This window comes from Pseudopipra pipra, chromosome 12, assembly GCF_036250125.1.
Source record: "Pseudopipra pipra isolate bDixPip1 chromosome 12, bDixPip1.hap1, whole genome shotgun sequence".
NCBI classification, from domain to species: domain Eukaryota; kingdom Metazoa; phylum Chordata; class Aves; order Passeriformes; family Pipridae; genus Pseudopipra; species Pseudopipra pipra.
The window spans coordinates 7,393,456-7,407,101 of NC_087560.1; the positions used below are offsets into that span (position 1 = coordinate 7,393,456).

General features: G+C 38.6%; 1 protein-coding gene across 4 annotated transcripts in view; it reads right to left on the reverse strand.

Moving 5' to 3' along the window:
- The window catches only part of MYZAP (myocardial zonula adherens protein), a 59,174-nt gene that overhangs the window by 29,947 nt on the left and 15,581 nt on the right, over positions 1-13,646 (reverse strand). For all 4 annotated transcript variants that reach the window (XM_064668232.1, XM_064668231.1, XM_064668230.1 and 1 more), the window contains 6 exons: positions 8,847-9,005; positions 7,650-7,742; positions 5,074-5,187; positions 4,070-4,222; positions 1,170-1,295; positions 319-447 (listed from right to left, as the gene is read on the reverse strand). In XM_064668232.1, the coding sequence (XP_064524302.1) occupies positions 319-447; positions 1,170-1,295; positions 4,070-4,222; positions 5,074-5,187; positions 7,650-7,742; positions 8,847-9,005 (774 nt within the window). The remainder of the gene's footprint in view (positions 1-318; positions 448-1,169; positions 1,296-4,069; positions 4,223-5,073; positions 5,188-7,649; positions 7,743-8,846; positions 9,006-13,646) is intronic.

Consider the following 13,646-nt stretch of genomic DNA (forward strand, 5'->3'; position numbering starts at 1 on the left):
TTTACTTGATTAGGCTTAGACTTTGCACACCAAAGGGAGACTGAATGGTCTTATTGAATTCCTTCTTTAAAGTAACATTCATTTCCTAAAGAAATGTTGACACTTTAGCCCTGACTGTAAAGAGAACTAGAAAGATAGAACAACCACTTCATCACAGTGTATCTGTGGCAGCCCAGGTCCATTTCTGATCTGAATACAATTACTAAGATACAAACAGCAATGGTGTGTCACTGAGCAGCAGAAAAACAACAAGAAGTTAAATTTCCTCCATGCACTGGTGCACTTCCTTTAAAGGCTGCAATCAGCTGACTCTCATACCACTTCCATGCGTTCAATGAGCCTGTCCAGCTCCCCAATTCTCTGGTCTTTTTCCTGGATGCTGGTTTCTGTAATTTGCATCTTCTTATTGGCCTCTTCAATAGCCTTCAGAAGGCGATTTGTTTCCTCCTTCAAATAAGAACATTTACAGTCACATTAGCACCTAATATATTAATGAGGAATTTTAATTTTTCTTTTCTTTTAGGCTACAGAGTCAGGCTAATAGCTTTTACTTTTACCCATTTCTTAGATATTTGTTTTCTCTTCTGAGGATGCTGTGAAGTAACAGCTAAGAAAAATATGCTGTTGCAGAAGACAATTTTTAAAACACCGAAGTTTGCCATGTTTAGTTTTGTACTTTCCTCACATGTAAAGCAATATGAACAGAAAGAGACAGGGGCATCTATCTTCCATCTCCATCATCATCCATCTCTATCAGTTAAAAAAATGCAATGACTAACTGCTCACAGAAAGGTTTTCCTTGGGCCTAAAGGAAACGAAAGAACAGGAAGAGTTCTTGCTCCAGTAGCATCCAGTGAGGTTGTTCCCCCTCTCCTTCCTAAACTGTCACTAAAATTGGGCATTATATTTTTCTATTTTTTAGAGAATCAAAAGTTAAAAACCCAAATAACTTCATTTCAAATTTTGAAATGTACATTATCATTAACATTACTATGTTTGAACACATTCTTTTCTTAGTCCTACAACCCCAGAAGTTTGCAAAGGTTAGTAACTATGGCATGACTAGTCACAGAGACAGAAGTGAAGGAATACACGTCAGCTCTGGGGTACTGAGTGATTGAGAAACACCACCAAGCTGAGCAGCACTCTTGCAGGCTTGCTATACATACCAGGAGGATTTCTTTCTCAGCTTTATGTTTCTGTTCCTCTTCTCGCATCTTTTCCTCATACTGACTGTACAGTTTTCTTGTCATCTCTCTCATGACTTCAGCATTGGCTTCCTGCGATGATTCCACCTGTGAGGGAGGAAAGTTGACCCATCAGTCAGTACAGCATTGCTGGCAGCAGGAGAAAGAGAGTTCACAGGATGTAAAAATAACACTGAGCTTCAGCTCCACCTTGTTACAAATCTGACATTGCTGAAGCAGATTTCCACTTGCATGAAGACCATTTACAGCATTCTGCCAGCACACACATCATTGCAACTTCTAGAAGTTTCATCAAGTTTCAATTTGTCTGAATTTAACCCATTTGCTCATTGCTTATCCAAGGTCAGGCAGTGCCTCTTTACTGAGCCCTTTCCTTACAGCCTCCAAGTCACTTGCTTTGCTTCCCCATTGAAAACACTCAAAGCAATAATTACGTTATTGCAGTACCCCCTCCCTGCTCTCTCTTGGTTTTTCACATTCTGCTCTTTGTGTAGGCACAAGAACTGGGGTGACAATGGAGGAAAGCAGATCAGGGAACAATTAAAATTAAAATTAATATTCTCAGTGATGTGGAAGGGTTAATTTTTAACAACAGAACCAGAAACTTTACTAGGGCTACAGGGAAGAGGGTAAGAATGGTAATTCTGAGACAGGATTTCCTCCTTCTGTTGGCTGAAAACACTGACTGAAACACACCCTCGGTGATTAAACACCAGACAGGATACTCACAGCTTAAGCCCATCTACTGGATAAACCACAACATAAGCAAAGTAAAATAACTAGTCCAGAACTTAGATCTCTTCCTAGAGATGCTGTGAAACAGCCACTGTTACAGTGAAATCCTGTGGGTGCTACAAAAGTGACAGGAAGAGGAGGAATATAGTGTGATCTGGGAAGAGAATCAAGTGTTCCCTGCTGATCACTACACTTTCCACAGCTACAAAATACATAGTTCTGATGATTAAGGTTTTGGGTTGGTTCCTTTTTTTTCCATTTCAAGAACTGAAAGATTTTTTTAAACCCTTGTGTTGATCTTGCATGGCAGAAACAAGCTTGTGTACTACCCTGTGCAAAAACAACACTGCATTTCATCCTTTTGAAAAGGGACTGAGCTCTGAAGGACTCCTCTGGTACTGCAATAGCCCCCTTTGTCATCTCACCTAGACCAAGCCTGGGGCACTTTATGTGAGGGAGTGGAGTTATATTAATATTCCACATTTCAGGAAGCCTGAAAGAATCGTATCATTCAGAAAAAGCCAATAATTAAAGCCCAGGTTCCTTAAGATACATTGAACTGGAATATGATCTCTGTCCCTGTTTCTCCATCTTTCCTTGTCTAAAGCTTGAGCAATGAGGAAAGTAAAAACAAGCATAAAAAGGCAGATGTATCAGGGCATCTGTTATAATACTCATGAACAACATCTCCAATCTCAGTTATTATGGTTATATGAATAAACTGAACCTACTTAATAAGCCTCATAGGTGTGTTCTTCTATCCAGAATGTAATCATGGTGTACAGTAGCTACTGCTTTTCAACTGTTAACCTCCCAGATTCCACACATCCTCTTACATCCACCCCTAGAATTTAAATCCCAGATGTCTTGGCACCTGTGATACATGCTTTTATATTTAACTGTCAAAGACAGTAATGAGGTATTTTATTCACTAATTTTGTACTAAAACTGCAAGTTTGAGGGCAAAATTTAGACTTTTTGTATATTGTATTCTGCAGACCTTGACATGCTTGAAGATAAACAAATCCTTACACATTCAGTAGAGCTGAGACTTAAGCTGTGGTTCTCAGCCCTCAGAAGCAGACATACCTTTCCCTGACTTGTTGATGCATGTCCTTAAGATTATAGTGAAGTCCAAATTTCTGTTTTAAAATCTTAATTGCATCACCTTTGCCTCTTTTATTTGTTTTTTTTCCCCTCTATTTATTTCCTGCTGACAACAGCAAGTACAAAATAGCCCGACTTTTACAGCCTGTAAAGCTCACCTATGAGAGGAAACTAGAACATGAACTGTAATTTGAAATGCACTTATGTTAATGTTTTCTTGTTTAGCCATTCATCATTAAGCATGAATGCAAGTCACTAGACAGCCAAAAGAAGCATTTTCTCTGACAAAATGAAACATGAATAAAGCAGCAGTCACCTTAATTTCACAAATTGGTCCAAAAAAATTCACAAATTTTTCAAAATTTTAAAATTCTGATACAGTACTATATCCAAATTAGTCTATTTTGAGCAATTTTAAGAGCAACAAAGGTTTGTAGAAGAAGGTGTGGGGGGTTTGTTGGGTTTTTTTGGGGGGGTTTTCTGGGCTTATTTTTTTTTGAGATTAAAGGAATACATTTGGCAGATGAGGGGAGAACACAGTCAAGCTTTCTGGCATATAAAACCTTACAATTTGTGTTTTATTCCCTTGCATTTCTCTAAAAGAAATAGCTTAATTCTCTTTTCAAGATACTTACAGTACTGCTGACCACATGGTCATAAGACTTAACAAATTACCTGCAATGCCAAGCAAACTCAACATCAAAGAAATTCATATAGCACTGTGTAGAGTTATAATACTCCTTCACTTGATAGAAAAAGATGCTAATAACCATTTAATGGTTTGAATTTTCATCTGCCAACATCCCTGAATCTTATGTTACATCCCATGTTATGGAAAGTCTGACTGTCATCAGCTGGAATTCTTTGTTATTAAACCAGTATCGATTTACAGAAATATGTGAGCTCTAGGGAATGATGAGGGCATGAAGAATCCTTTACAAATAAGGCTAAGGAATTATTTTAACATACTCCTAATGCCCTTACTGTGCAATATTTTTAGGGGAGTTTATATACCACACCTTTAACTTCAGTAACTGATTTTCAATTTGTGCTGTTTCCAGTTGCTTTTGCTTCTCTCTCAGCTTTTCCATAGATTGCTCATGTGTATGTTTTAAATTCCTTATTTGTTCCCTTATGTCAGTGTTCTCCAATGTAACATCCACTAGAGTTTTCTAGAAGAAAGAGGCAAACCACATATTAAAAATCAGAAATAATTTGATGAACTAACACAGTCAAGAGATTATGAAACAGGCAGGACATTTAAAGAGCTTCCTGATGTACTAATGCAGTGTGAACAGTTTTGCAACTTTTAACATTTAAAATTATGGCTTTTGTTGTTGTTAGAAGGTATTTCCATGAGAAATGTGCTCAGTGACATCAAGTCCTGGAACACTATTAAAAAAAAAAAAAAAAAGGAAAGGAGCATGGATACATTTCAGTATGAATAATCTTCCCTTCTTCTCTCCAAGGGCCATGTGACACATATAAAAGGCACTAGACTGAAAAAAACTGTGACAATCAAGAAAGCAGGAACATTAGGTTGTTCAGCTCAGTTACATGGGAATTTGAAAGTCTTTAAAAAAGAAAATTCATTCCCACTTTGTCCCTCCCCCTACATTTCACAGGTATGCAAAGTCTCACAAGTGTTTAGCGTTCAAACATGCCACTCCCATTTCTGTTAACAACTGAAGGTAGGAACAAGTCAGGAGATGGATCATTTTGCACTATACAGAACAGATCCCATTTTCAGCTCAGATAATTTGTAGAGACACAACTAGTGGCATTAGTCTGCTGCATATCAGTATCTCTTTATTGTACACTATTTTTTAATGGGTTTTTTAAACACAGGTGTTGGAACTTTTTTTTCTTAGTTTCCTAAAGGAGTTGCTTTAGATATCAAAGACAGTACTTTATGGTCTGGTTCAGTGTTAGAATCTATACCTGCCACCCATGTTGTAGGTATGCTTTTAACCCCACGTTAGCAAAGGCAGTTGTCAGCTGGGACACAGCTGGTAAGATGTACCTGCAAGTCTATTGATGCTGATGTCAAGGAGCTGTTCATTTCGCTAAAGCTATCTAAGGCTGCCGCCTGCACTCGCACATGAGTCTCTAAGGATTCCTGATGAGCATTTGTCACCTGAGCAGGAAAAAACAAACAAACAAAAAAAAACAAAACAAAAACAAAAAAAGTTTTATACAGAATAATTATCGAGTTTACCTATTCTTTCAAAGGGAGCTACAGAAGAGAAAGACCCCGACGCTCATTTTCACAGTACTAGGATGCTTGGAGTGTACAGGCCTCCAAGGATATTCCTGCACCTCATAAACAAACAAACAAAACTTGCTAACAGAACAAAACAATGCTAACAGAAATAAGGCACAAGTATCTCTGTTTGCTGATAGTCTGCAGTCACTGCAGAAGCTGTTCTTTTTGAAAGGACAAGAGGACACTTGGCAGCTCTCTACTCAGAAGGATTGTGTACATGGAGCAGGCAGATTGTAAAAAGTCACAGAGTGAGAAGCAGAAGAATGCAAGAAATAAGGAAATCTAGAAAGGTTTGGGTGAACTCTAGAAAAGCCTTAATTAAGAAGGAACTGACTAATCAGGTACATAAAGAAGCAACATCAAGAAGACTTAAGGATGAAACAATAGAAGCAAGGAGGAGAAGTCAGAGTGCTTTGTTGTGTGAAAATTAGTAATTTTCTGTTATGTACCCAAACACATGCTTAAAAACTGAAGGGGGAAAAAAGGCACAAAATTACTTCATTCAAGAAGAGACCAAAACCCAAACAGCATAAATAATCACAAACAATCCAGTAATAAAGAGGGAAAGAGTGTTACTAATGGAGGCCAACCCAACTCACATTCTTAGTTGGATCAGATTTGTTTCTTGATAAAAACATAAGAACACTAGGGACTCATATGGAGGACAAGGAGTGTTCAGTAACCAAGCCATACACAGATTAGGTCAGCATAGGGAGCAGAAGCCAAGTAATTGCTGTTAACCTTGTATAAATGTGTGCTCATGTAAAGATAAACAAACAAAAGTAGAAATGCTTTGAATGGATTAAGAAAGTTACAAGATAAGACCTTGCGGTGAAGAAGCCCAGGGCAGGATATTGGAAGTACAAATTTCAAACAAACTTTATGAAAAAAAAAGTATTCCTGAAAATTGATAGGAACAAAGGCACAGTGATTGAAAGCTGAAGCAAAGAGTATAGAAAGGATTTTAGACAGGGTCCCCAAATAGGCAAAAGGTGACAGTCATGTAAAAACAAAATCAAACACCAACAACCAACCAAACAAAAAGCTTATTTTATCGGATAGAACAACACTTGTGGTTCCTTTCAGGCAGTTTAGAGTATTAAAAAAGGGGAGGGTTGTCTCATAATGTGCCATTTATGTCACGAGTGCTTCATAAACTGCTAATTTGCTGCAGAACTAGATATTCTGTCAGAGCTGGTCAGAAACCCTTAATTAAGAAAGAATTTCTGACTCAAGCAGGATTCCTACTGGTCTGACAAAAGATCTGGAAGTGCAGGATATCACCAGTGCTATTCAGTAAAGATCAGCAGCAAAGACAACAAAACTGCACCTGAATCAGCATTTACCTGCATGCACTCTGGGTGGGAGAGTCTTGTCAGCAGCATTACAACTATTTAACACAGTTTACAGCAACTGAGTTTTCTTTCCCTCTTCCTCTCAAATCAGGGTGATTTTTTTTCGGGGGGGGGGGGTTGTTTTGTTTTGTTTTTTTGAGACTAGTTGCCACAGAATAGAACTACCTGTTTACAGCAAGGTCTGATTTTTATCACTAATACAGCATGCAGGGAACTGACAGCCTCCAAATCAGATGGCAGGAGGGCACAAATCAGCATCCCAATCCCTTGAAATCAGAATACCTTTAATTCCCAAAGCTTCATCTGAATGAGGGCTGTCAAAACCAAGGCTGAATATAAATCAAAAGCAAGTTTTCAGGGAGATTTTTTGGACCAAAGAACTCAGCAGTTTAATATGAAGGATACTTCTACAGACTGCAACAGCTTTTATTGCTAAAGCAGCGTGTCAGAAGAAAGAGAGGTCATCAAATGACCACTGAAATGTTCAATTAAGAACAAAAAGGTAAGTAATTTTTTAGAACTGTCAAGCACTTTTATATTAAAGAATACTGCTACTGCTTTTACCACAGTGTCTGAAAAACAGAGTCAGTAAAACAGAGCAAAGTGTGTTGAAATGACACCAAGTCACCCATTACTCCTAACTATTAACGTTATTTAGTTAATTCACCAGCAGCTTCCTGGTACATACATCTCCACTAATTATGAATACACAAAGACAATGGTATCAAGGTCATTCTTTTACTTCCAAGAATTTCCAGGCAATTAGTAATTTCATATGCAAAAGTATCCCTGTCCTGCTTTACCTTCCTGGATGGAAAGATAAAGAAAGAAAGGAAACTACAGATGTCACATAAACCAATGAGCTGGAGTGAATTGGAAAATCAGTTCTGTTCTGCTTTTAAAGCAAAAGCAAAGTTTCTAGATAACACCGGGGCAGTTATTCCCATATGCTTTCCCTACAAGTGAGTGGATACTTACTTTCAGTTCATTTGTAAGCTGCTGTATTTTTCGTTTCATTTCATCATATTCACCATACATTTTTTTTCTTACTTTTTCCAGAGTTGCTCTCACCTGTTGTCAGAAAAATCAAATGCCTTTATGAAACTTATAGATGATACTGTTTATACAGATGGTCCCAGCCTAAGCAATCTAGCCCAGGTACCAGGAATAGTGGAGTTTGGGGAGCTGGCCCTGTGCATGACAATTCACCTGTTCCTTGACACCACCCCAACAGGGCAGAGAAACTACTCAGGCAGGAAAACAGCACCAGGGCAGTTTGTGTGCTTTGCCAGCACTGCAGTAGTGACATACCCTGACAGGCCCTAAGCTTGAGAGTGGTGAACACTGGGAGGGGAGCTCCCAAACTGTGAGTAATGAGGGAAAGAAGCAAGTGCTGATAGTTACAGAGACCAGGCAGATGTTAAGACCATACATAATTACAGTCTCTTACACTGCTGGTTTGGCTCAGTGTTCCTCCCTTTATATCAACTGCATTTGCACTTGAATCAGTGTAACCTGATAACCACTGACCAATGGTTCCATGGGTGGTGAGGGTAGATGGAAAAAGAAGGTCAAATTATTTGCCCTGGGGTAATCAGGGTGTTACTGCCAAAGCCTGAGAGCCAAGGACTGATGGGCTGAGTTTCAGGCACAGAAAAATTTCAAGCAGCATCAGAAATACATTTTTTGTCTTTCAGGAGAGCTTCTGCCAATTATGATAAATGTGCATGCACACAGAAAGTAGTACAAAGACATCATTATTAGGCTAACTATTTTAAGGCTGCCCCAAAATATACCCCAGTGATTTTATTACATCACCTAATTTAGAAGCCTTTTCAAACCTGGGGGGTTTGGGGATGGGGAAGCAAAGGAAGAGAGGAGAGAGAGTTTGTCCTTCCAGGTGTCTGCTTACACAGTTTTTCCTGTCAGCAAGAATTTTCAAGCACCACTTGGCAGGGAGGCCTTGAGTCTGGACTGCACAGTTCCCAAGTATATATACAGCATATTTTTTCTCAATTCAAATGCTAACAAGGTAAGCCTTCAGCTTCTGAGGAGGTTCCCAATTCAAATTCAGGTGTTGGGCTGGACAGCAGCCATCCCATTATACACTCACAGCTCTACATGGATATATGGAAAGGATATTTGACAAATGTTGAAGCTGAAACTGTAACTCACTTCTTTAATGTAATTCATCTCTTCTTTCAGCTGATCAGCTGACCAGCCATAAACCACCATTTCTCTCTTATGGTTGTTGTCAGTTCGGTGCACAACACCATAGACCATCCCATGAGAGAGCTTCCCTGGAGACATCCCATTTGGTACATGGTAGAGCTCCTGAAAGGGGGGGAAAAAAAGAAAAAAGGGAGATAATTTTAAAATCAGACTAGAATAAAAAAAAACAAAACAGCAACATAGGGCCAGGAGAGACAGCCAACTATAGTGATGACCAATTTATAATTGATAGAGAATATAGAGATGCCTTTTTTCCACAGCCTTTAATGGAAATGACATAGGCACAGGTAGAGGAAACAGATTGGAGAGGTAGAGCCATGTGAGAAAAAGTTATCCTGGCTTATTTTCTTTCATCAACATATGCTACTTTTCTGCATTCTTGCAGAGCACTGTCAGGTCTCTAGCTCCTTCTAAACTCTTGCAGCCACAGAATTCTCCCTCACTGCCCAAACTCCCTCCTGCAGGAAACATAAAAATTTACAAGTTTACTTTAAAATTACTGAAAGTTATAAGAAACGGTAATTAAAACATTTTAGGCAAGGTTCCTTAAAAGAGAGTTTAGAAAATATCTGTTTATCTTGAAGATAAACAAAGTAGAATTTCAGTTTGCACTTAAAGCTAAGTGAGGGCCTCCAAGGCAATGAAATGCTCATTTCAGGGCTCCATTTCTCTTATAGAAGTTGTAGAACTGACATTGTAAGAGCTAGGGCAAAGCCGTGAAACAGCATTCATGTGGGTGTTCCAGCATTATTAACTATTGTAGAAGGATAAATCTTCTAAATCAGGTCTTGCAATGTCAGTAGAAAGGCTGTTTAAAAGTGACTACATTTGTTATTTTAATGATCTGCAGAAATTTTTAAAACGTGATAAGTTGTATGTCTTGCTTCAAGGCACTCTTCCCAACAGACTCCTCTTATCTCATCAATACACTTAGTAAGAAAAATATTCATGCAAACAGCAGGAATCATTTCCCTCAGCATGTAAATAAATATCTTCAAGGTCAGATGTAACCACCTGACCTGACAACTCACCCAGCCCTCCTTCTAACCAACCCAGAGGAACATCCTTCTGTAGCAAGCATCTGAAATGAGTCAGTCTCCAGAACTACTCACTTCTCTTCTTGATTACAAAGAATTTAAACCATTAGCTTAGACAAAGAGACTTTCACATTATGACTTTTTTTAAAAGAGGAGAAAAATATTCTTCATTAACTTGAAGTATTTGCAAACTACAAACCTAAAATTAGTGGTTATTTCTGAATGGAAAGTTAGAAAGAAAGTTTGGAAACACAGCTGTTACTGCTTAGCTTTGCACATTGCTTTTGAAAGGCCACTTCTGGGGGAAAATCAGTTAGAGGTGATTTTACTGAACTTTCTTATGCTGGATATACCAGGATACAGGTAAATTTGAGAATATTTATTATATTGACTTTAGAATAGGTTTGGGGTTTTTTGTTCAATAAAGACAACAGGACAACCTTTGCTAAATTAGCAGTCTAAGCAGTGTCTAAATACTCTCTTTGACACCAAACAGAGGCTGAAAGCTCAGTGTCTTATATCCACCTGCAGCTGCATCCTAGAACATCTCCAGCCCTTACCGTGACAGATGAGAGGACAGCAACTGCAATCTAAAGCAGCAGCACTTTCAGTTTTAGCAGCCAAACACAGCTATATGTGGCAATATAAGAATAAATATTTCTTTGGATAAGGGGAAAATGAACATGAAAATTTACTTGCATTAAGAAAAATGGGTAAAGACAGACATTTGTTTTATATTGTGTCCCTCCTGCATGGCACTGGCAGATTTCCAAAACTGTAAACCCTACACATTTTCCTTTATCATATAATTAATAGCTTAATCATGTTGCTGAAGCTTGGGGGGGGTGCAGGGCTGGGAGGGGAACAATCACAGAGCAGACACCTAATAAAGAACATTTCAGGCAAAAACCAACAAAACTGTAAGCCATCATTTAAAAAAAAGCCTTAAAACCACTTAATGATAAAACATTGGGCAGCCAGCCCTACCTATACATGATATAACTTTGCACATTGTAAACATTACATGCAAAGCTCCATAGCTTCATAATCAGCCATTTCATAACTATGTATTATTGGGGGGGTTTCTTGTTTTGTTCTCTGGATGTGCACAAACAAAACCTCCACACCTGATATTTTGAGAACAGAGAAATACAGGAACTAGATGGGACATGCCTCAAAACTTTTTTGTGTTTGTTTGCTTCCAGGGTTGTACGGTTTCTTTCATATCTTCATTGCAGCTCCTCCCCTGCATCTGGATAATGGGATTACACACAAGTTTCCATCTTCCTGATAACAGAATGAATAATCACTCTGATTGTTTAGAGGTTACCAAGGCACCAGACACTGAATTCATAAATCCATACCCTTTGCCTATGATCATTCATTTTTAATGAGGTGAACAGCTGAATACCAGCAATACCAAGACCCTTTGTGCCTCTGAAACACTAGCAGAATTGTCTAAAGTGCTGTTTGCAGAATTCTGTATGAAAAACTATTGCCAAGTTCCTTGTTTTTAGAATATTATGGACACATTCCTAAGGAATGTTGTGAAGGATTTCCACCCCCTACCCCCCAGAGAAAGACCTACCATTGGTCTGCAGCACTTCCCATTGCAGGTGGAAAATCACCCATGGCACTTACATATGTATTTTACAGACGAACAGATTTAAATTTACATCATATTGGGCAGCACATGCAGGATTAAGAATGCACAAAGGCAAACTGCTTACATGGCTCTTGTAACAATGCTAAACTTGCCCATAATCTGTATTGGCACAAGCCTCCCAAGGTGCTTTTGTTACTTTTCTAAAGAATCTCCATCATCTGTTGACTGTTACAGTTCTCCTGTGTGCTACTTAAAACACAGGATATTGTTTTTACCCTCTCCTTATTCCTCCTTCGTATCACAATCCTCAGACAAGCACTTGTTAAAATTTCAGTACAGTTCTTGCTTGATTTAAAGCTGTGTGAACCAACAACTACACAAATAACTTCTCTGATATTTCTTTAGCCATTTTCATTGCCGTTCTATTCCAGCTTTATCTTCTACTCCCCCTTTTCTCTGTTTCCTAACTCCTAATTTCCAGTGACCACTTGTTTCAGGGTTCTGTACAAACAGACAAAGAAGGGCTGACCTGATGCAGCCCCCCCTTAGAGGACAGGTTACAATCAGAAAGCTCTGCTCAATGCAAGGTTGAGAGCTGGGCGAATTCCTTGGCTTCTGGACTTTCTTAATACATCTTTGCCTCTAAAGGAGGCCTTGCTGAATAGCTCAGTTCTCAAATTTCTCCACAGATCTGTGTCACTAAGTATGCATCGAGTACACTTTCTGCCAGTTTGCCTCCTCTCTTAAGCCACTTCCACCCACCTTTATCTATTTTTCTCCCTTCACTGTTTTTTCCTTTTCTGCCTCGTCCTCTGTTTTTCCTCTATCACATCCTCTCTCTCCCATGTTTCCTCTTTCATAAATCCTGGATTTTCCACATCCCCAAGGAATACAGAACAGTTTTTTACAGTCAAACACTTTTCATTGTTTTCCTCTATGTCCCACACATACCCACATATTTTTCCAAGAGGGTCCTCAATGGCCTCCACTACAGTGAGACATCTCAGTGAAGATAACAGCATAAGTAAATACATGCAAGTAAATACTGTAAAGTTTAGCAGAAAAGTGCTTGAAGAAGGTTTCATTAGATTAGTCAACCATCCCTGTTTAAAGTCAAAATATCAGTCGAATCCCTTCTGATGTGAGCTGCTGATCTGAAAAGGCAGACTGAGCTTAAGCAATTTGTGAATATTTCTTTGTGCCTGCAGTCAGTTCTGTGACAGCCCAAGGTAACAGCAAGATGCACGTGCATCCTGTATCAGCTTCCAGGAACAGCTTTGTCTGTGTTGCAGCAACTGACACGTTGTACTTGGTATGGTCACACAGAATGTGCTCAAGAAATGTAGCCTGTGTTTACTTAACTAATAAGTATTTCATGCAGAAGCCTACACCCCAAGGTTGCAAAAGCCTTGATAATTGCCATGCATCCTGTTTATGTGTCTGTCCAAGGACGTAGCACATGTTAGCATGAAACAGGTGAAGCAAAGACATTATAAAACCAAACCCTAAATATGAGTTGTTAGTTGCTTTTTCTATGACCCATGGTTTTATTGGCATCACAAATAACACTGAGGAATGATGTCCTTCCTAATCTGTCTCCATCAGTCTTTTTAATTAAAGTCAGACAGCCCCATACTTCTCCATGCCCCAAAACTGAAAGCAAAAGCACAGAAGTTATTTTGAGGAAAAAAGGACGTCTAATGTAATGCTTAACACAATTCTGGGTTTAGCATTCATATGGCTTTCAAATTTTCCTGACTCATGATCTTCTGTTTACCTACACATCTAAAAACTTTGAACAAGAACTGTATCAGTTAAGTGAGGCTTTATCTTTTCCTTAACAGCCACATTCCAGACGTTTCTGAAATATCCAGTTATCTTTTACTTGTTCAGTAGTTATACAAGGAACAAGAACATTCAGGTTGTTACTTAGGTTACATATTTTCTGTTCAGTAAAATGACACATTTATAACATTGAGGTCACCAAGAACAGTTACTGTGCTCTGATAAAAGGTAGCTCTGTTGTGTTTTTTCATATTTCTCTACAGCCCATTAAAATCTTGTTACATTTATGGATGTTTTATATAAAAATAGTATTAA